We start from the raw sequence: 22,351 nt of genomic DNA on the forward strand, positions 1-22,351 counted from the left end.
CCATATTTCAACTGAAGTTTAAAAGGAGCTATGCATTGAGTCTATATTCTTTAGTCTACTGACAATAATACTCACATTCTCTTACCACAAATACCTATATTGTGGCACTCTAACAATGCTTGAACCTAAAACTAAGATTCTTTTATGCAATCCAAATAAAATGATTTGGGTGGTTTTCAATTCTCCTAGATGATGACTACTTTGAGGAAAGGATCAAGTCTTTTTCAACTTTGCATGTCTACTGCCTACACAATGTGCAGGACATAAAAGTCACTGCTTGTTAAATCAGATGATGAGATGTACCGTATAAGCAATCCATAAAGTTCCACTGATCAGCAAGAAATGGTACCTTTTAATAAAGTTCTAAGAAAAGCTTCATTCATTCCTAGGCCAATTCCACCTGAATAAACTACTGAAATCTAAAATTCAATGTACTTAAAGTCTTCTTTTTTAGGGATAATGCTATAACTACAACTAGATCCTTACTTTAAGTCCCTCCTGTATCACTCTACCCTACTAATTGCTGCCTAATTAATCTTCTATTTCAGCACAGATCTTATGCCATTTCTGCATTCAAGAAGCCAAGTTCCCTCCATCTACTGAATCACATACCAACTCTGCATAGGCATTTGAACTCCTGAGTAATACAGTTATCAACCCATGATTTGGTCCTCTCTCCCTACTCAACAAAGAATTCATGATGGGCTTTCCTCATACCATGCTTACACTTGGAATGTTTTTCTCCTAATAGTTTCCCCAGTATCCACTTGTGAAAATCTTACCTATTCTTGAAGGTCCTTCAGAATCTGTTCTCTTTTACCAATTTCTTTGTATCCCTTAACTGGACACAATATATATATTCTCTCAATCCTCTATCATCCACCTTCATACTCCTTATGACATTTACATCATATTAATATTACTTTTATGCTTTTATTATCTCCTTCATGAGACTGTAAAGTCTTAATAGCTGCAGGCAGAGGACTCTATCTAGCATGTAAAACAGGTATTAAATAAATATTTATTAAACTGAGTTATAAAAAGATAACATCTTTACAAATTTTTTGAAAACCTTTCAAGGAAAAGAATCTATGAGTAAGAATCTATAAGGATCTATAAGTATAATGTCGTTTTGGGGGTCATATGTTCTTCCAAAGACATATATTAACCTTAAAAAAAACCTGTTATTGCTAAAGTACATAAAATTTGTCTAATTTTTAACACTCTAAGACTGTAAATGATACTTTTCTAAGTCTTTTTGAAGCACATAAAATTGTAGATATTGAACCATTTTAAGATTTAAAAATTAGAATTCATAATGTTTAATTAAAACTCTTTGTCTCTCCTCAGATTTTAAGTCTATTGTTTTTCTATAAGATTGCAAAGTAAGTTTGTTAATTTGCTTGGTCAGAATTAGGACTTAAATTTCATATGTACGATAAAACACTGCTATCACAGTAATCAAAATCATCTTTTGGCCAAGGAATTCAACTTGAAAAAAATGCAAGCTCAAGGCAATATGTAACACCCATTTAAGTTTTTTAAAAACAGACAGGTAGAGAGTGAATGTTTATAAACATAGAAAGTTATTGGAAGATATATAATTACTGTTAAAAGAGTGCCTATTTCTGGGGAATAGGTCTGGGCAACAAAGTGAATAGGAAGGGATAATTTTTATTTTTACTTTACAGACTTCTATTTTGTTTGAATTTATTTTATAAATTAGTTTTATAATTTTAGAAAACTAATTAATAAAAGGAGAATCATTTTACTCCTTGGGGCCTTAAGTAACTTGGAGAGAAATTCTTTTCTACCTCCTTTCTATTTTGTATATCCACAGTCAGAGACTTTTGCAACTTCTGTCTTTTAATTTGGTCTTTCATCTTTGACTGACCCAGTATTCAACAATTATACACTGAGCACCTTCTAAATACCAAGTATTTTGCTAATTTATCATACATATGATGAATATTACATAATCCCTAATCTTAGAAACTTAAACTCTCATGGCCTTGACTGAATACATTTTGTTTCCCCACCTTTCTCTCTCAAACAGTTTAAGAAAGGGCTTTATTAAAAGGAATAGTAAATATTTTAAACTTCTCCCCTAAAATCCTGACTGATATATCCTAACTGTCTACTCAACATCACCTGAACATTTAATAAGAATCTCAAATTCACATGTCCAAAGTGGAATCCCTGATTTTCCTTCTAAACTTACTTCTCCCACAGCTTAGCAAATGGAAACTCCATTATTTCAATTATTTGAGCCAAAAACTTTGAAATCACGTAAAACAGAATCATGCCCGTTCTACCTTCAAAATACATTCAGACTCTAATAACCATTCTTCACCACCTATGCCAGCAGTTCCCAATCTTTTTGGCACCAGGGACCAGTTTCATGGAAGACAATTTTTCCATGGATGGGGACAGGGGTGGGGGTGGGGGGTGGAAACTGTTTTGGGGTGAAACTGTTCCACCTCAGATCATCAGGCATTAGATTCTCAGAAGGAGTGTGCAACCTAGATCCCTCGCATGTGCAGTTCACAATAGGGTTTGTGCTCCTATGAGAATCTAATGCCACTGCTGATCTGGCAGGAGGCAGAGCTCAGGCAGTAATGTTCACTTGTCTGCCACTCACCTCCAGGTACCTGTCTGTGACCCGGGGATCCCTGACCTACACACTAATACCTTGTCCAAGCCATCAGCATTTTCACCTGGGGTGCTGCAACAATGTCCAAATTGGTCTCCCTGCTTTTCCTTCTGCTCTCCTATGTTCTGTTTTCCACAGAGCAGCCAATGATCCCTATCTCATCACTCCTTTGCTCAGCATGCCCCAATAACATCTTATCTCATTTAGAATAAAAGTCCAGTTCTTAACGTGGCCTACAATGCTATACAGGATCTGCCTGCCTACCTCCTCACTTCTCTAAGCATTCTTCCTACCGCTCTTTCTGTTCTGCTCCAGCCACACTGATCCTGCTGTTTCTTGAACACCAAGCACACCCCTGCCTCTAAGCCTGTGGACCTATTTGTTTTCTCTCACCAAGACATCCTTTCCTTACACATCCACAATGCTCCCTCTCTCGCTTCCTGAAGGTCTCTGGTCAAATGTTCCTTCTCAATAAGATGACCACCCTATATAAAATAGCAAACCACCCCTCTCACCCCTTTGGCATTCCCTTCCCCTTTCCTTTAATTTTTCTCCATGGCAAATTTACCTCCATCTGTCATATATTTACTTAAATATTTGCTTATTGTCTGTTCTGCCTCTATAATGTAATGTAATGTAAGCTCCATGCAGGCAAAGTCTTCTGTTTTGTTCACTGCCAAATTAGAACTATGTTTGTGTCCCAGCAAGCACTCAATACATTTCTAATGAAATGAATTAAAAATGGAAAGAAAGAGTCCAAGAGACTCACATAAATCATGAGTAGTTCTGTAAGCAGTAGAAAGCTAAAGCCACAAATCATAAGTATTCAAAGCATTCATGTTATGGAGAAAACAACTGTTCAAGGTTTGCTATTCACACATATGAAAAGTTACTTTTCTATGACATAGGCCAACTTCCTAATCTACAGAGGTGCCACTGATGTGTAAAAGAAAACACACTGTTCATCACCCAGTTCACTGCATTGCTCAAACCAAATCTGAGAAATTACTGTAGATTTTCCTCTTCCTAATCTCAAATCCATCACAGGTCCCATTGACTCTACTCTCAAACATCTTGACTGGTGCCCCAGAAGGCCAAGCTAGCAGCACCTTTTGACTAGCCTCCTGTATTAGCCTTTTTACTGCTTCTATTCTTGCCTTTCTACAACCCATTCCCCATACAAAAGCCAGTGACCTTTTTAAAATGTAAATCAGATTCTGTCAACCCTTAAGAAATCCAATGGTTTCCCAAAGCACTTGAATAAAAGCCAAAGTCCTTACTCTGCTGTACAAGGCTCCTGCCTACTTCTCCAACAGCCTCATGTACCAACATGTGCCTCACGTTGTCCTCACTCTACTCCATTCCAACCAAAGGATGCCTTTCTTGGTCATCAAACATCCCAAGTTTGTTTTTATACTCATCCCTGTACCTGTATCTTACATTCAAATGATTGTTTCTTTTGCCATTCAGAACTTCTCTTAAATGCCACCTTCTCAGAGAGGGCTCCCTCAACTACTTAATACAACATAGTCCCCCAGTTGTTATCTATTAGATCTCTCTTTGTTAAAGATCTGTATAGTTCCTTTTATTATCCCATGTTCTCTTGCCTTTTGTTTTTCTGTTTGACTTTTCACAACAAGAATTTAAGTTTCAGGCCTGGCGTGGTGGCTCACACCTGCAATTCCAGCATTTTGGGAGGCTGAGGTGGGAGAAACACTTGAGGCCAGGAGTTTAAGACCAACTTGGGCAACACAGAGAGACCCAATCTCCACAAAATATTTTAAAACTTAGCCAGATGTGGTGATGCATGCATGTAATCCCAGCTGAGGTGGGAGATCACTTGAGCCCAAGAGTTCAAGGTTACAGTGAGCTATGATTGTACCATAGCACTCTAACCTAGGAGACAGAGCAAGACCCTGACTACCCCCCAACCAAAAAAAAAAAAAGAATTTTCTTGTCTTGTTCACCTAAAAAGAAGCCTACTATACAGTACATGCTCAATAAATTTGCTGAATATTTAATTAATCCAGAGTCCCTATTTGCACTATAATTTACTATCTTTATATTATAAAACCATCTTAAAATTAAACAATAGACACCTAAAATGAATGGTCAAAAGAGACAAATTTTATGGTCATGTGACCATTCAAAGTCAGCTATGGTCAATAGTAAAGAAGGATCTAAAATAGCAGAAAATTTAAAAGTCATAAGTCTATGATTTTAAGAGATTATAAAAATTTTCTACATTATTCAAGTAAAATCAATTGAAACATCAGTTTCAAGAGGTATATGGGATGGTGAGAAGATGGTAGAAAAAAACTGAAAAATGATTTGGAGAAGGAAGAGGAAGAAGAGGAAGATACAGCTACAAATAACAGAGGTAAGTTAAGATTGAAAATTTTGCCATAGATAATCTCCAACATGAATAATCCACACTGGGTAATAGAATATTGACTATAATTACATTCATCCTACTGACCTTGTTCTAAATTATTATGGATTATTACTACGCAAGTTATTTTGTTCCACACCAGAGGTGGCTGTATTTCGCTATCAGATGACACGACCTCTAATTCAATAATGTCTGTAATGCACTGGTATCCTCAGATAAAAGCTGTCTATAATGTCTGAACAAAGGTGAATTAGTTATCCAATTCACACACACAATTAACTCTCTTAATACCTGAGAGCCCATAGAGCCCCTTCTGAATTTCCTATTAAATACTGCATATGGAGGTCTTCCCTCCATCTGTAGTTATCTTGTGCTGTACTTCCCAATAAACAATATTAATTGTTTATTGCCCACATCAAAAATCTTGCATTCGTTATCATATGAGACCTCATTCCAGAAAGCAGTGACTTCTTTTCCTAAAAAATTGTATTAAATACAAATGTTATGCCTATTAGTAAAGTACGATAGTTACATAAAAATAATAATGCCTTCACAAAATACGGAAAACAATTAAACTTTTTTTTACTATTTTACAAACACCTCTTAAAAGCCAAATGGCAATATGTACTAAATGAATTTATATTTATATGCTGTTTTCAGTCATCCTAAATAAAAGACTATTTATTTAAATTCAGGTATTAAAGGGCAAAAAAAAATCAAAACATAATATTTTTTGTCACCTGTTCCCTCTACAAAGAGCTGAAATTTCATAAATAGTTTGAAGGCAGAGACCTGTGCCTCTGCTTTGTACCCATATGTGATGCCAATGGCTGTATTCATAAAAACTCAGATCAGAATAACTAGGTAATGTCAAATGTTAAGCAAACACCCTTGCCTTCTAAAAGACGGAGGTAATTAATTAATTCTTCAGGGGATGCTTTTCATTTTAGTCATCTAACATAATGTATCCTTTTAGCAGGGAACAAGCGAACAAAATACCACTAAAATAAAATCTAGCTCTTTTAGCACACATTCACATTAAAGTTCTCATTATATTAGGTAAATTCCATGAGAAAGTAAGTAGTGAAGTAAATCTACAAATGGTACCATAGTCCACATGAAATCTGCTGTTCACCTGGGTTTTCATTTTCCCTCACAACTCAAAGTAGGGAGATAGAGCAGAGGAATAAGAAATGGTTTCTTAAACATGTTTCACATATTCTATCTGCTCATGAAATGACAGAGAGAAACTGGAAGCTAACTAGGTGACATTCTTCACTGCATAAACAATCCAAACTACAAACCAACCTTCCGCATGCTGCAGCACAAGAAATACTGACTCCTCAGAGATGATGTACTTATGCAGACACACCATGTTGGGCACACAGCGGGGGATGATGGTCTTTCTGTTCCTGCTGTATTCACTGCTTTTCCTTAGACCCTGACAGAGAACAAAAAGGTCAGTTGTATCCTCAGTTGCCTTTGGAGCCTGCTGTGCTCTGTGTTTATCAACCAAACTAATCTATCCGAGTTACTCTGGGCTTCAGAGAAACCACTCATCTGCTGCTCTATGCCCCCCAGTCCCTGGAGGCTCTGCTGATGGCATCTGGCGTGAATCCAGAGAAGGAAGATGCCACAAAGCTGCCATTAAAATCAATTACGTGGGTCAGTGTTTTTATTAGAGATGCTCTCAAACTAAGTCATCAGGATGACACACAGTTATTTCTCTGTGACCTTTTCTTAAGTTTTATTTTACTTATCTATGTCTTTAAAGCAGTAGACATTGTAAGACCAATGCAAACTCCTGAGACACAAAAGGTATTCTTAGATTTAAGCAGGCAATTTTAAAATCCTATCCCCCAAAAGTACAAACAATATTAAGTCTTCTTACAAGGAATAAGGTTTGTCTATTTTCTGGTGTCATACTCTGCTTTTAAAGAAATGTCAATGATAAAGTATATTCACACACACACACAAAATGTGTTTCAGTATTTGTCAGTGTGACCTACTGCCATGCCTTATCAGTAAAAGAAAAAGCATCAGAAAAAGAAATATAAAATTAATAAATTCACCTTCTGAATGCTGTGGAAATGCTTAAATTAGGATATTTTCAGAATATGTACTATCACAGTCCATTCCAAATACAATTTCAAAATTTCAAAATTGAGGGTTCTTTCTCTCCTTATTCATTTAGTTATAAATTGCATTATGTACAGAGTCAAAATTGAATTTAGATCAAAAAGAGGACCAGGAATGTAGATAACACTTTCCCAAAATACCCGTAACAAGACCTTAAGGCAAAATTTTAGCTCTTAAGAACTGTAGTGATAATCGAAGGTGAGACTGTGTATAGTCCTCACAATTAAACAAAATGTTCTTGAGATGTATTTAAACAACACACTACACATTCAAACAACACAAAATGGTTCTTCAATTTATCCAAATTATTTCCTCCATACTCTGTATCAAAAAAAAGTTGTTAAATACATGCTATCAACCGTGATGAAAGGATAAAAAGAAAAGTAAATAAACATCACCAGAAACAACATAAAAGGACATTCAAAACCTAGGGGGGGAAATATTAACTAAAATATTAACTTTTCTTTCAGAAGCACAATTTGAAATTAAAATTTTAAATTCATTAAACATATAAATTTTACTTACTCTTTTTTTTTTTTTGAGACAGGGTCTCACTCTTGTTGCCCAGGCTGGAGTGCAATGGTGCAATCTTGGTTCACTGCAATCTCTGCCTCCTGGGTTCAAGCGATTCTCCTGCCTAAGCCTCCCGAGTAGCTGGGATTATAGGAGCCCACCATTATATCCGGCTAATTTTTTTATTTTTAGTAGAGACGGGGTTTCACCATGTTGGCCAGGATGGTCTCGAACTCCTGACCTTAGGTGACCTGCCTACCTCAGCCTCCCAAAGTGCTGGAATTATAGGCACCACACCTGGCTACAAATTTTACTTACTTTTAAAATGAAAGTCTGTTCTGTCCTTGTGTCCATTACAAGTAAAACCTACATAAAAGACACAAGTAATAATTTATTAACAATACAATGAAACATTAACTCTTGGCTTTAAACTAAACTGTAAGAGTAGGGCAGGGCTGAAATTTAATCCCCTCCCCAAAATTGTTCATTTCTGAATAAATTTTTTTAAGTCAACAAATTATAGGATCAAAATAATCTTATCCAAAATAGGTTTTATTATGGTTTCCTTTTCTAAAAATGCCATATTTTAGAAACATTACTGTTTCCTAAAGTATTTTCAAATGTATTTCTTAAAAGTAAAGGAAATATTATTTTAAACAGAGTTTTTCCTCTTGGAACATATATGATCAACAGGAAGTGGTTCAAAAAAATTGTTCAAGTCTCAATTTTCTTCCTAACACCTCCTATGTAGCAACTTGCTATAATGTGATCTCAATAACTCAGGCTCTAGCCTAAGGCATCCTTTTGGTATCTCTTCACCCTGGACTCACCTTAACACCCCTTTCCACCACCGGCAAATCCTGTCAGCTCTGTCTTCAAAATGTATCCAGAATCTGAACTCACCTTACCACTTTCACAGTTATTACTCTGATTCAAGCAAAGACCAACTCTTACCTAACTTGTAACTACGGTGTTCCAACTGATCTCCCTGCTTCCATCTTTGCTGCCCTGTGGTCTATCCTCAAAACAGCGGCCAGAGTTTTCTTTTTAAAACATAAGTTAGAACATGGCACTCTTCTTATCTCACTAAGAGAAAAAGCTTAAGCCCATAAAATGACCTCAAGACCCTTCACAACCTCTCACACATTGCCCCCTTAAACTACTCATTCCCACCCCTCATCTTGATGGATAAAATAAATTAACAGAAGTATGAAATTATCCTACCCTATTAAAGCTTTATTATTTTGGAAAAACTACCGTAGCAAAGATTGGCAAACTTTTTCTTTAAAGGGCCAGACTGTAAATATTTCAGGCTCTGCAGGCCTATGCAGTCTCTGTTACAGCTTTTCAACTTTGTCATTATAGAACCAAAGCAGCCACAGACTGAAATTGGCCATGGGAGGAGGATTTGTACTACAGAAATCAGCAAACACTGCAAATGAGCCTTCTTCCCCCTACCAGAGAGCTGACTGTCAAACATTTACCAGCCCACCACTGGGTAAGGAAAGACAGAAATTAAGGATGAAAAAAAAAGATGTTAAGCTTGAAAAAAATAAAAGAATTTTTAAAAGGTGAGAAGAAACAAGGAAGTTGAGATGGGAAACCAGTTCGAGAAGATGGAAAATTCCATTTTAGATATTAAAGTTGAAAAAATAGTGACAACTTCATCTTTGTCTTCTGAGTGTTTGACCTACACTATTTAAATTTCCATTAATTTCAATAAAATATTCTCACAGGTACCTCAAATCCTCTTCCCAAGGCCCTGCCTTCACCAAACAAACAAAGAGCCTGCTGCTCCTCCTATAGTACTAAGTAAGACCATCTTCCATGCATGCTCTGAAACCAAACATGGTCTAAGTTACTCTGAACTGTCTCCTGTCTCCCACCTTCGGAACAAGTGACTGATCCAGCATTCAACAATTATACACTGAGCACCTTCTAAATACCAAGTATTTAGAATCAATTCTAAACCAATCAAATCAATTCTACCTCCTAAGCACTTCTCTTATCCACCCTGTATTCTCTAATCTGCCATGTTTTAAGCATTTACTATGTGCTATACTTTACCCAGGTGTAATCAATATTAATCCTCCCAAAAAGCCAATGATTTATTTTATTTTATTTTGTTTTATTTTTATTGAGACTGGGTCTCACTCTGCTACCCAAGCTAGAGTGCTGTGGTGTGATTTTAGCTCACTGCAGCCTCAACTTCCCAGGTTCAAACGATCCTCCCACTTCAGCCTCCCAAGTAGCTGGTACTACAGGCATGTGCCACCATGCCTGGATAATTTTTTTTTTTTCGTAAGACAGGGGTCTCACTATATTGCCTAGGCTGGTCTTGAACTCCTGGGCTCAAGCGATCCTCCTGCCTTGGCCTCTCAAAGTGCTGAGATTACAGGGATAAGCCACCAGGTCTGGCCCAGGGAAATAATTTTACCATTCCTATTCTACATTAGAAGACATTACAGACATGTCTTCTTATGGACATAAGACATTCTTATTATGTGGAAGCTATAATAGTTGGTAACAGTATCTAACACTTGTGAGGATTTCAGTAAGATAATCTTATAAAACTACAGCCAGTTGCTATTACTGCTATCACTATTATTGCTTCTTTTTCCCTGAAATGTTCCCCCAGGCACTTATCAAACAAGTATGCATCTTTCCATACACAGCACAAATATCACTCTATCTCTCAGTAACACTGACTACTTTCTTCCTTTCTTCTGCTGTCTTACACAGCACCAGCATCTATTATAGCATCTCTAACCCTTCGATTTGGGGGTCTGTCTCCTATTGAGACTTCGAGCTCTTTATGGATATGCCGTAAGGCAGGATAATGGGCCCCAAAGATGTTCATACCCTAAGAATCCCCAACATTTGTGAACATGTTATGTTACTGGCAAAAAGGCCTTTGCAGATGTAATTAAGGTACAGACCTTAAAACAGAGAGATTACACTGGATTATCTGGGTAGGTTCCAAAATATCACATGAATCCATTTCAAAAACAGAGAACTATCTTCTATGAAAAGAAATGCAAAGCACAGAAATGATAAGGCTGAAAGGGAAATCATATTCAAAGCATGAAAGAGATGCAAGGTTGCTGGCTCTCAGGTGCAAAGGCCCACATGCAAGAACTGGAGAGAGGCTTCTAGGATCTTATAGCAAGCCTAAGAAGGAACCTAGGCAACTTCTAGGAGTATAGAGCAGTCCTTGGCTGACAGCCAGCAAAGAAACAGAGTTCAGTCCTACAACTCTACGAAAAGAACAGAATTCAGCCAACAACCTGAATGAGCTTGGAAGCAGATTCCTCTCCTGAGCTTCCAGTAAGGAATATAGTCTTGCCACCATCTTGATTTCAACCCAGCAACTGTGTCAGACTTCTGACCTATAGAACTTTAATAATTTAGTTGTTATAGGCTGCCAACTTTGTGGTAATTTGTTATGACAGCAACAGAAAACCAACAGCATAAAAATTATTCTATCACGTAACACACTGTTCTCACACAGTAAATGTTTAATAAACATATGGTTAGTGAATTCAACTCTAAAAGTTTGTAAGGTAGATGACGACATGGGAATAGAGCTTAGAAAATAAGTCAGTACTAATGATTTATATTTGAGCATTCTCCATAAAGATAAAAACTAAAGACACAAGAATGAATCCCACTGGGACACTTCCTTTATATCAGGCACTGTGCTGGGCTTTAAGGAATTAAATCATGTAATTCTCTCAACAATCCAAAGAGGTAGGTATCTTTTATTAATCAAGTTTACAGATAAGGAAATAAACATAAAACTGATTGTACTCTCTGGAGTGCACTCTGAAACACTGGAACTTCTTTAACCTCAGGACTTTGTCCATACTCACAAAGATAGTAAGTGGTAGAGGGCAGTCTGGCTCCAGGTTTCTTCCTCTTTAACTGCTAAGTTATACTATTTATTTCTGAATTTTGAAAATATACATAGTTGAAATATTGTGAGTAAATAAGACAATAACCAAAAGTGTAGTGAGAAAAGTACAAAGAGAAAACACAGTGGTTCAGATGACAGAGAAAGAGAATGCTTAAGATGAGTGTAATCTATGCTAAACAACAGAGAGAAGCCATGAAGAATGAGGACTGAGAAACCATCACTGGTTAGGGCAGTTAGGAAGTCATGTGTAACTTTCAATACAGCACTGTACAGTTCACTGTACAATGAACTGAGGATAAAAGCCAGATTGCACAGAGTTAATAATGAGTGATAAGAAAATAGAGGTGACATATATAAGCCTTTCAATAGTAAAGTCTGTCAGAAGAAGGAAAAACACTAAAAGGAAATAGTGGGATCATCAGTTGAAACAAAAGGTTTGACTTTTATTATTTTTCAGATAGGATAGACTTATTCTCTCCATAGCTGCCCTTGGAGTTATAATCAACACAAATCTTGAGCCTCCAAAACATGAAAACACATTTGTGAACTTTAAGAGTTAAATCAACATATCAAGAATGTAAAAGGAGGCACCATGGCCCTCCTTCTGCAAAGGAGAGCTCAATAAATATCTGTTGAACATCTGTTGAATCTGTGAAGACATTTAGTGTTCCTTAAGTCTCATTTGTTTTTATATGAGGTGTGACTTTTTTTTTTTTTTTTTTTTTTGAGACGGAGTCTTGCTTTGTTGCCCAGGCTGGAGTGCAGTGGTGCGATCTCGGCTCACTACAAGCTCCGCCTCCCGGGTTCACGCCATTCTCCTGACTCAGCCTCCTGAGTAGCTGGGACTACAGGCGCCCACCACCACGCCCGGCTAATTTTTTGTATTTTTCGTAGAGACAGGGTTTCACCATGTTAGCCAGGATGGTCTCGATCTCCTGACCTCATGATCCGCCTGCCTCGGCATCCCAAAGTGCTGGGATTACAGGCATGAGCCACCACACCCGGCCTATATGAGGTGTGACTTTTAAGTCACTTACCAGAAAGCCAATTCTATTTGAACAAGACATATCTATATGAAGTAGAACACATCTTACTAGGTAAAAGGCATGGAAGCTGTATAACCAAAGGAAAGAACTTCTCCCTATTAAAAGCCCCTTAATTGACTCAACAAAATATACCTGCACAAATCAGGAGTGATACCTCCTTACTGATCTCACTTAGTCATGAAGCATGGAGCAGATCAGATAAAAAGGCCAAACAGGCTGGGTGCAGTGGCTCACACCTGTAATCTCAGCACTTTGGGAGACCAAGGTAGGTAGATCACCTGAGGTCAGGAGTTCAAGACCAGCCTGGCCAACGTGGTGAAACCTCGTCTCTACTAAAAATACAAAAATTAGCCGGGCATGGTGGTGGACACCTTTAATCCCAGCTACTCGGGAGGGTGAGGCATGAGAATCGCTTGAATCAGGAGGCGGAGGTTGCAGTGAGTTGAGATCGCGCCACTCCACACTCCAGCCTGAGCAACAGAGTGAGACTCCATCTCCAAAAAAAAAAAGCAAATTAAGATGGATAAACATGGCTGGGAAACGCTGCTTTGTTTATATTTACTTTCTTCTCCTACGAAGTTTGTGTGCAACTAGACAACGTTCACATTGAGGCAATAAACACAAGAACATATGTGATTTTTTAAAAATGTGCCCTTTGACTGTCAATTTCTCCCAAACAGGTGTTGGCTAAATGATTATAAATTGGCCTCTGGATACACCTCTTCAACTGAGCCGTACAGGGCTGGTGATAATATAATTAGACCCAAAAACATCAGGCTGGTGAATGCTTTCCATCTGTTTGGCAATAATGTTTAGTTAACAATAGTCTTTAAAAGAAGCACCTTCAACTTCAGTTCTTAAAGTTATTTATAGAGCCATTCTTAACACACCAGCACTCCTGCTAACAAGAGCTTTAGCCGCTTGGAAATTATTAGCCATACAGCTGTACACAAAGAGAAACGACTGCATTTAACATCTATATCTTTCCAAATTTACATGCTTCAACCTCATTTAAAGTCATTTCTTAATGAACAGTGCTATGGTGCTGCATTAACATTATAGTTGCATGCACAAAGATAATAAGGAGCCAAACTTTTTTTTTAATGCCAACAGTAGGCCAATCTGTAATGAAACTGTCAGCATAAAGGACAAAATAATAGCTTCTTTAACCCTCAAACAGAATTTGTTCATTTGTAGACCAGAACACATCAATTTAAAAACTGCTCATGGGTTTGATCACCTTTATAAAGACAAAAATCTAATTTGTACTAGCTTGATACAATTGTCTTTCCAATAAAAGGCTCCTAAAACAATCTTTTATTTCATGATAAAACAAGTACTATAACTGTCATGAAATAATTACCTTGGATATCATACCTTATTGAAAGAATACAATTAACATATTTCTCCCTTTCATTTTTCACACTTACTTATCAGCCCTATATTAGCATATGGTCTAACAGAAGAGATTACTTCATCTTTGCCCATACTAATACATGAAATAACTGCTCCTAACTGGGGGAAAAAAAAAGAAAAAGCAGGCAACTTATTCCTTAAGGATTAGCCTCATCTGTTCTTCAATTCCACAAGTTTCACTTTTCCCACTTTTCTGTCATAATAGTAGTAGGAAAAGCTCCAACTGATTACAGGTTTGAGTCTATTTGTTAACTAGAGTTAAGAAAGGACTAATATTTAAGCAGGCAACCATCTTTGCAAAGAAAAGAGGGAGAAGGGATATACCAAAAGTATCAAATGATGATTATTTTTAAGAAAATAAAGAAAAATAATATGGAGAAGAGAAAAGAGATATGCTACTACCAAGACAATATGACTGTGGTGAAGAAGTGTGGAGAGTTCCCTTCAGTGGGGATTCAGTGTCTCCCCATTCATGAATCTTTTTAGATATTTAATTTAAATGTTGACATTGGAAGTCTGGAAGTCCCTGAAAATAACTTCAGCTCCAATTCCTTTTAAAAGAAAGATTACTTGGGTAATTTGAGGGACTGTCTGTCTCTACTTTAGTGCCAGTTACTTCATGGGACTCCAGAACAATTAATACAAGTTAAAATAATGCTTAAGTATACAGAAAATTAGTACAACTACTATGGAAAACAATATGGAGATTCCTTAAAGAACTAAAAGTAGAACTACCATTCGATCCAGCAATCCCACTACTGGGTAGCTACCCAAAGAAAAAGAAGTCATTATATTAAAAAGACACATGCATATACATGTTTATAGCAGCACGATTAGCAACTGCAATGATACCGAACCAACCTAAGTGCCCAGCGACAAATGAGTGGATAAAGAAAATGTGGTGTATATATACTCCATAGAATACTACTCAGCCATAAAAAGAAATGAAATAATGTCTTTTGCAGCAACTTGGATGAAGGTGGAGGCCATTACTCTAAGTGAAGTAACTCAGGAATGGAAAACCAAGTATCATATGTTCTTGTAAGTGGGAGCTAAGCTATGAGGATGCAAAGGCATAAGAGTGATATAATGGACTTTGGGGACTCAGGACGGAAGGCTGGGAGATGGGTGAGGGATAAAATACTACGTATTGGGTACAGTGTACATTGTTCAAGTAATGGATGCACTTAAATCTCAGAAATCACCACTAAAGAACTTATCTGTGTAACCAAAACCACCAGTACCCCAAAAACTATTGAAAAAAAGAAAAAAAGACTACAGGACAAACACAGAGCATCCCTTAATAGTGTCGCGTATAACCTGATTTGTGTTTGCTGCTTATAATCTGAATGAGATATCAACTGTGACTTGCTCCTGGTAATTCACATATACATAATGATAACAGAAAGAATGAGATCAACACAATAAAGAAACTAGAGAAAACAGTACAAGACTGATTTTGCAAATAAGTTTTTTCCAACATACTTTCATGTGAACATGATTGTACTTACTATACTCTCTTTCAAAGATAATCCATACTTGACTAGTATTAGATCTGAATTTTTAACCAGATGGGCAAATTTACAAGAGCTGGTAATGTTATCCTTCTACAGAAATGGATTTGAACAACAAACCTAGAGCATTAAAACTTTGCTTTCCTCCCCTAACACCATGCATAATTATCAAATGTTATTCATATTTTCTGCTAAAATAAATCTCATTTTGTATTCTTAAAACATCCAAAATATGTTTCTACTCTTAATTCCACCCCTTATTCTCATGAGGCATCTTCATAAAAATTCAACTACTAGAAAACAAGGAATAGTACTCGGCAGGCTTTAATATCAACAATTCTCCCAACTGGGGTCTAACTTCTTTTTCTTTGGCATCAGAAGGCCAGCAATGTTCCCTGTACCATTGCCCAGCAACTCCAAAAGCAAAAGATGTTGCACCTACAGCTTTAGTCCATCAGAAGCTGCACCATCAAGAGCATCAGCATGAACAGACCATGCAGAGACGCTTCTCTCATGTTATGCCATGAAACCAATCTGTCCTTGGTTTTGTAAGTTTTCCGCTGATGAAAATTCAAGCATAAAGAGTAAAATTTGACAGGGATACTTATAACTCTAGTCTACAAGATATTTTCAGCTATTACTCTCAAGGATACATTTTCAATTGAGAAAAGTACATAAGGTACCCAAGATTTATGGGTAACAAAGAAAATCCTTTGGAGCCTTACCAATGTTTTATTTGTGCTAGAACTTCCCACATAGCAGATTATCATGAAGTGAACAAATAATCCAAAAAGGTTAGCAATGTACCCTGTACCCACTGCTCAGTAACTCCAAAAGCAAAATATGTTGCGCCTACAGCTTTAGCTCATCAGAAGTCGCTGCATCAATTTCTGCAGAGTTAACAAAGTTAAGAACGGCAGAGTCAAGAATCACCAACTAATTTAGAACAAAAGGAAATATCTCTTTGAGGCAGGTTGAGTCCTTCAGGCTCCTATTTGATCCAGAAATACCTTCAAAGGTAGAAGAAAACAAACCAAACCAGAATTGTATGAAGATTGTACTTAAAATCCACATCTCTTCTCAGTTATTAAAATCCAAAATGCCATAATTCAAAATACTTTGTTTATGCAAACATCCAAGATTCCTAAAAACATCCTATATTTCAATTTATGTAGTTATCTTATTTATCTTAACTACCAACAAACTGGGGTAGAAACAGAGGAAAAAGAACCAGGTTAGGAACAGCAAGTAACGTAAGACTAAACTGGTAAATAACTACTTCTATAAGAACACAACTAATCGTAGATTTCTTTAAATGCCCAGACATTCACAAAGGTTTTAGTATGCTAATTTTTAATTAAAAGATATTTCGGCAGTGAAAGCTCTTTCATATGCACTACTGATTCTTCATCAAACGTTAACTTTCCAACTTAACACCAGTCTAGCCGGTGGCAGCCTGAAGGTTTACCATCTGCTGCTACCCAAAGTCACTGTGGCCACCTTCAGAACATATGCATCAAAGCCCCAAGATAAGAGACTGAAGAAATATTGCCTAAGTCAGCATAAGGGGGATGACGAACCCAGAGGCAGGCAACAGGCAAGCTACCAGAAAATACAGAACATCATGAAGCATCAGTTAGCCTATGGAAAAAGTACCCAAGGTCACAGGGGACTCCAACGGCTGAACAAAAAGACAAGAGAAATACTACTCCTAATGGAATATACTTAAGTCATTATGTGATCTTTCTATTAAAAAAAAAAAAAAGTCTAGTCATATTTAAAATCACCTGTAATTTTATTGAAAATAGGCATTATGGTGAATAAAATGAAACATAAAATGTAAGATGTTTTATTCAGTCTATGGATAATAATAAAGATTGTATTTTTTATGGAGTCATAAAAGTAGAGTATTTTGTTTTGAAAGGCTTGTTTTTCTGGGTACTATCATACCCATACTTCAAACATAACATGAGAAAATAGACTTTGAGACAGATTTAACAAAATCCACGAAATACCACTTTAAAAACCTGATGCCATATATTTAAGGTAATGATCACGTTTACCATAATACTTCATATAAAAACAAAATACTGTGGTGTCTTTTAAAAACAGAATCTCAAGACTCTAACTATATTCAATTCTAATGCTGAATAACTGGCATATATTCATTGTAAAAGAAATATATTCACAGGAAATTTGCTTAGACTTCATTTTTGCTTTCTGCTTTTTAAAATGTATTTTAAATGTAGTTAGAAGAAAATAAGTATAGAAGATATTTTCTAGAAAATTACACAAAAGCATCTTTTAATTCTTAGTTTTAAAATGGCAACAGAATGCCGGGCACAGTGACTCACATCTGCAATCCCAGCACTTTGGGAGACTGAGGCGGGCAGATCGCTGAGGCCAGGAGTTCGAGACCAGCCTGACCAACATGGCGAAACCCTCTTTCTATAAAAATACAAAAATTAGCTGGGTGAGGTGGCACATGCCTGTAACCCCAGTTACTTGGGAGGCTGAGGCACAAGAATTACTTAAACTTAGGAGGCAGAAGTTGCAGTGAGGTGACATCACACCACTGTACTCCACCCTGGGTGACAGAGCAAGACTCCATTTCAAAAACATAAAATAAAATGGCAACAGATGCATTTTTTTTGCGTTAATTCAGATCTTAATTCAGATTTTTAAAGATTCTTCAATGCTTCCACAGAGAATTAGTTATAAACTAATTTAAAGATAGGGGATTATTAAACATTCATGTACCATAAAAACTAGTGTAATAAAGCACATTTATTTTACCCTATATTTAAACTTGATTAATACAAACATAACCTGTTGGAATGTAAATATCAATATTTCTATGATACAATACTGTATTGTGTGTGTATATCCCAACTGAATTAAATTCATACCTATAAATATTTAGTAATTTGGGTAAGTATGATTTTTTTTATTATTATACTTTAAGTTTTAGGGTACATGCGCACAACGTGCAGGTTTGTTACATATGTATACATGTGCCATGTTGGTGTGCTGCACCCATTAACTCATCATTTAACATTAGGTATATCTCCTAATGCTATACTCCCCCTTCCCCCCACCAAAACAGGCCCCAGTGTGTGATGTTCCCCTTCCTGTATCCATGTGTTCTCATTGTTCAATTCCCACCTATGAATGAGAACATGCAGTGTTTGGTTTTTTGTCCTTGCGATAGTTTGCTGAGAATGATGGTTTCCAGCTTCATCCGTGTCTCTACAAAGGACATGAACTCATCCTTTTTTATGGCTGCATAGTATTCCATGGTGTATATGTGCCACATTTTCTTAATTCAGTCTATTATTGTTGGACATTTGGGTTGGTTCCAAGTCTTTGCTATTGTGAATAGTGCTGCAATAAACATACATGTGCATGTGTCTTTATAGCAGCATGTGTTATAATCCTTTGGGTATATACCCAGTAACGGGATGGCTGGGTCAAATGGTATTTCTAGTTCTAGATCCCTGAGGAATCACCACACTGACTTCTACAATGGTTGAACTAGTTTATAGTCCCACCAACAATGTAAAAGTCTTCCTATTTCTCCACATCCTCTCCAGCACCTGTTGTTTCCTGACTTTTTAATGATCACCATTCTAACTGATGTGAGATGGTATCTCATTGTGGTTTTGATTTGCATTTCTCTGATGGCCAGTGATGATGAGCATTTTTTCATGTGTCTTTTGGCTGCATAAATGTCTTCTTTTGAGAAGTATCTGTTCATATCCTTCGCCCACTTGTTGATGGGGTTGTTTTTTTCTTGTAAATTTGTTGGAGTTCATTGTGGATTCTGGATATTAGCCCTTTGTCAGATGAGTAGATTGCAGAAATTTTCTCCCATTCTGTAGGTTGCCTGTTCACTCTGATGGTAGTTTCTTTTGCTGTGCAGAAGCTCTTTAGTTTAATGAGATCCCATTTGTCAATTTTGGCTTTTGTTGCCATTGCTTTTGGTGTTTTAGACATGAAGTCTTTGCCCATGCCTATGTCCTGAATGGTATTGCCTAGGTTTTCTTCTAGGTTTTCTTTGCTTGTATCCACTTCTATTTCATTGAGCAGTGGTTTGTAGTTCTCCTTGAAGAGGTCCTTCACGTCCCTTGTAAGTTGGATTCTTAGATATTTTATTCTCTTTGAAGCAATTGTGAATGGGAGTTCACTCATGATTTGGCTCTCTGTTTGTCTGTTATTGGTGTATAAGAATGCTTGTGATTTTTGCGCATTGATTTTTTATGCTGAGACTTTGCTGAAGTTGCTTATCAGCTTAAGGAGATTTTCAGCTGAGACAATGGGGTTTTCTAGATATACAATCATGTCATCTGCAAACAGGGACAATTTGACTTCCTCTTTTCCTAATTGAATACCCTTGATTTCCTTCTTCTGCCTGATTGCCTTGGCCAGAACTTTCAACACTATGTTGAATAGGAGTGGTGAGAGAGGATATCCCTGTCTTGTGCCAGTTTTCAAAGGGAATGCTTCCAGTTTTTGCCCATTCAGTATGATATTGGCTGTGGGTTTGTCATAGACAGCTCTTATTATTTTGAGATACATCCCATCAATACCTAATTTATTGAGAGTTTTTAGCATGAAGGGTTGTTGAATTTTGTCAAAGGCCTTTTCTGCATCTATTGAGGTAATCATGTGGTTTTTCTCATTGGTTCTGTTTATATGCTGGATTACATTTATTGATTTGCATATGTTGAACCAGCCTGGCATCCCAGGGATGAAGCCCACTTGATCATGGTGGATAAGCTTTTTGATGTGCTGCTGGATTCGGTTTGCCAGTATTTTATTGAGGATTTTTACATCAATGTTCATCAGGGATACTGGTCTAAAATTCTCTTTTTTTGTTGTGTCTCTGTCGGGCTTTGGTATCAGGATGATGCTGGCCTCATAAAATGAGTTAGGGAGGATTCCCTCTTTTTTTATTGATTGGAATAGTTTCAGAGGAATGGCACCAGCTCATCTTTGTACCTCTGGTAGAATTCGGCTGTGAATCCATCTGGTCCTGGACTTTTTTTGGTTGGTAAGCTATTAATTATTGCCTCAATTTCAGAGCCTGTTATTGGTCTATTCAGAGTTTCAACTTCTTCCTGGTTTAGTCTTGGGAGGGTGTATGTGTCGAGGAATTTATCCATTTCTTCTAGATATTCTAGTTTATTTGCATAGAGGTGTTTATAGTATTCTCTGATGGTAGTTTGTATTTCTGTGGGATCGGTGGTGATATCCCCTTTATCATTTTTTATTGCATTTATTTGATTCTTCTCTCTTTTCTTCTTTATTAGTCTTGCTAGCGGTCTATCAATTTTGTTGATCTTTTCAAAAAACCAGCTCCTGGATTCATTGATGTTTTGAAGGGTTTTTTGTGTCTCTATCTCCTTCAGTTCTGCTCTGATCTTAGTTATTTCTTGCCTTCTGCTAGCTTTTGAATGTGTTTGCTCTTGCTTCTCTAGTTCTTTTAATTGTGATATTAGGGTGTCAAATTTAGATCTTTCCTGCTTTCTCTTGTGGGCATTTAGTGCCATAAATTTCCCTCTACACACTGCTTTAAATGTGTCCCAGAGATTCTGGTACGTTGTGTCTTTGCTCTCGTTGGTTTCAAAGAACATCTTTATTTCTGCCTTCATTTCGTTATGTACCCAGTAGTCATTCAGGAGCAGGTTGCTCAGTTTCCATGTAGTTGAGTGGTTTTGAGTACGTTTCTTAATCCTGAGTTCTAGTTTGATTGCACTGTGGTCTGAGAGACAGTTTGTTATAATTTCTGTTCTTTCACATTTGCTGAGGAGAGCTTTACTTCCAACTATGTGGTCAATTTTGGAATAAGTCCGGGGTGGTGCTGAGAAGAATGTATATTCTGTTGATTTGGGGTGGAGAGTTCTGTAGATGTCTATTAGTTCTGCTTGGTGCAGAGCGGAGTTCAATTCCTAGATATCCTTGTTAACTTTCTGTCTCGTTGATCTGTCTAATGTTGACAGTGGGGTGTTAAAGTCTCCCATTATTATTGTGTGGGAGTCTAAGTCTCTTTGTAGGTCTCTAAGGACTTGCTTTATGAATCTGGGTGCTCCTGTATTGGGTGCACATATATTTAAGATAGTTAGTTCTTGTTGAATTGATCCCTTTACCATTATGTAATGGCCCTCTTTGTCTCTTTTGATCTTTGTTGGTTTAAAGTCTGTTTTATCAGAGACTAGGATTGCAACACCTGCCTTTTTTTGTTTTCCATTTGCTTGGTAGGTCTTCCTCCATCCTTTCATTTTGAGCCTATGTGTGTCTCTGCATGTGAGATGGGTTTCCTGAATACAGCACACTGATGGGTCTTGACTCTTTATCCAATTTGCCAGTCTGTGTCTTTTAATTGGAGCTTTTAGTCCATTTACATTTAAGGTTAATATTGTTATGTGTGAATTTGATCCTGTCGTTATGATGTTAGCTGGTTATTTTGCTCGTTAGTTGATGCAGTTTCTTCGTAGCATCAATGGTCTTTACAATTTGGCATGTTTTTGCAGTGGCTGGTACCGGTTGTTCCTTTCCATGTTTAGTGCTTTCTTCAGGAGCTCTTGTAGGGCAGGCCTGGTGGTGACAAAATCTCTCAGCATTTGCTTGTCTGTAAAGTATTTTAATTCTCCTTCACTTATGAAGCTTAGTTTGGCTGGATATGAAATTCTGGGTTGAAAATTCTTTTCTTTAAGAATGTTGAATATTGGCCTCCACTCTCTTCTGGCTTGTAGAGTTTCT

At 37.0% G+C, this 22,351-nt stretch overlaps 1 protein-coding gene across 7 annotated transcripts in view; it reads right to left on the reverse strand.

The window, feature by feature from the left end:
* The window catches only part of RPS6KC1 (ribosomal protein S6 kinase C1), a 220,801-nt gene that overhangs the window by 34,143 nt on the left and 164,307 nt on the right, over window positions 1-22,351 (reverse strand). For all 7 annotated transcript variants that reach the window (XM_054479254.2, XM_054479238.2, XM_063672232.1 and 4 more), the window contains 2 exons: window positions 8,016-8,063; window positions 6,354-6,486 (listed from right to left, as the gene is read on the reverse strand). In XM_054479254.2, coding sequence (XP_054335229.1) covers window positions 6,354-6,486; window positions 8,016-8,063 — 181 coding nt within the window. The remainder of the gene's footprint in view (window positions 1-6,353; window positions 6,487-8,015; window positions 8,064-22,351) is intronic.

This window comes from Pongo pygmaeus, chromosome 1 (genome assembly GCF_028885625.2).
Source record: "Pongo pygmaeus isolate AG05252 chromosome 1, NHGRI_mPonPyg2-v2.0_pri, whole genome shotgun sequence".
Lineage (NCBI taxonomy): Eukaryota > Metazoa > Chordata > Mammalia > Primates > Hominidae > Pongo > Pongo pygmaeus.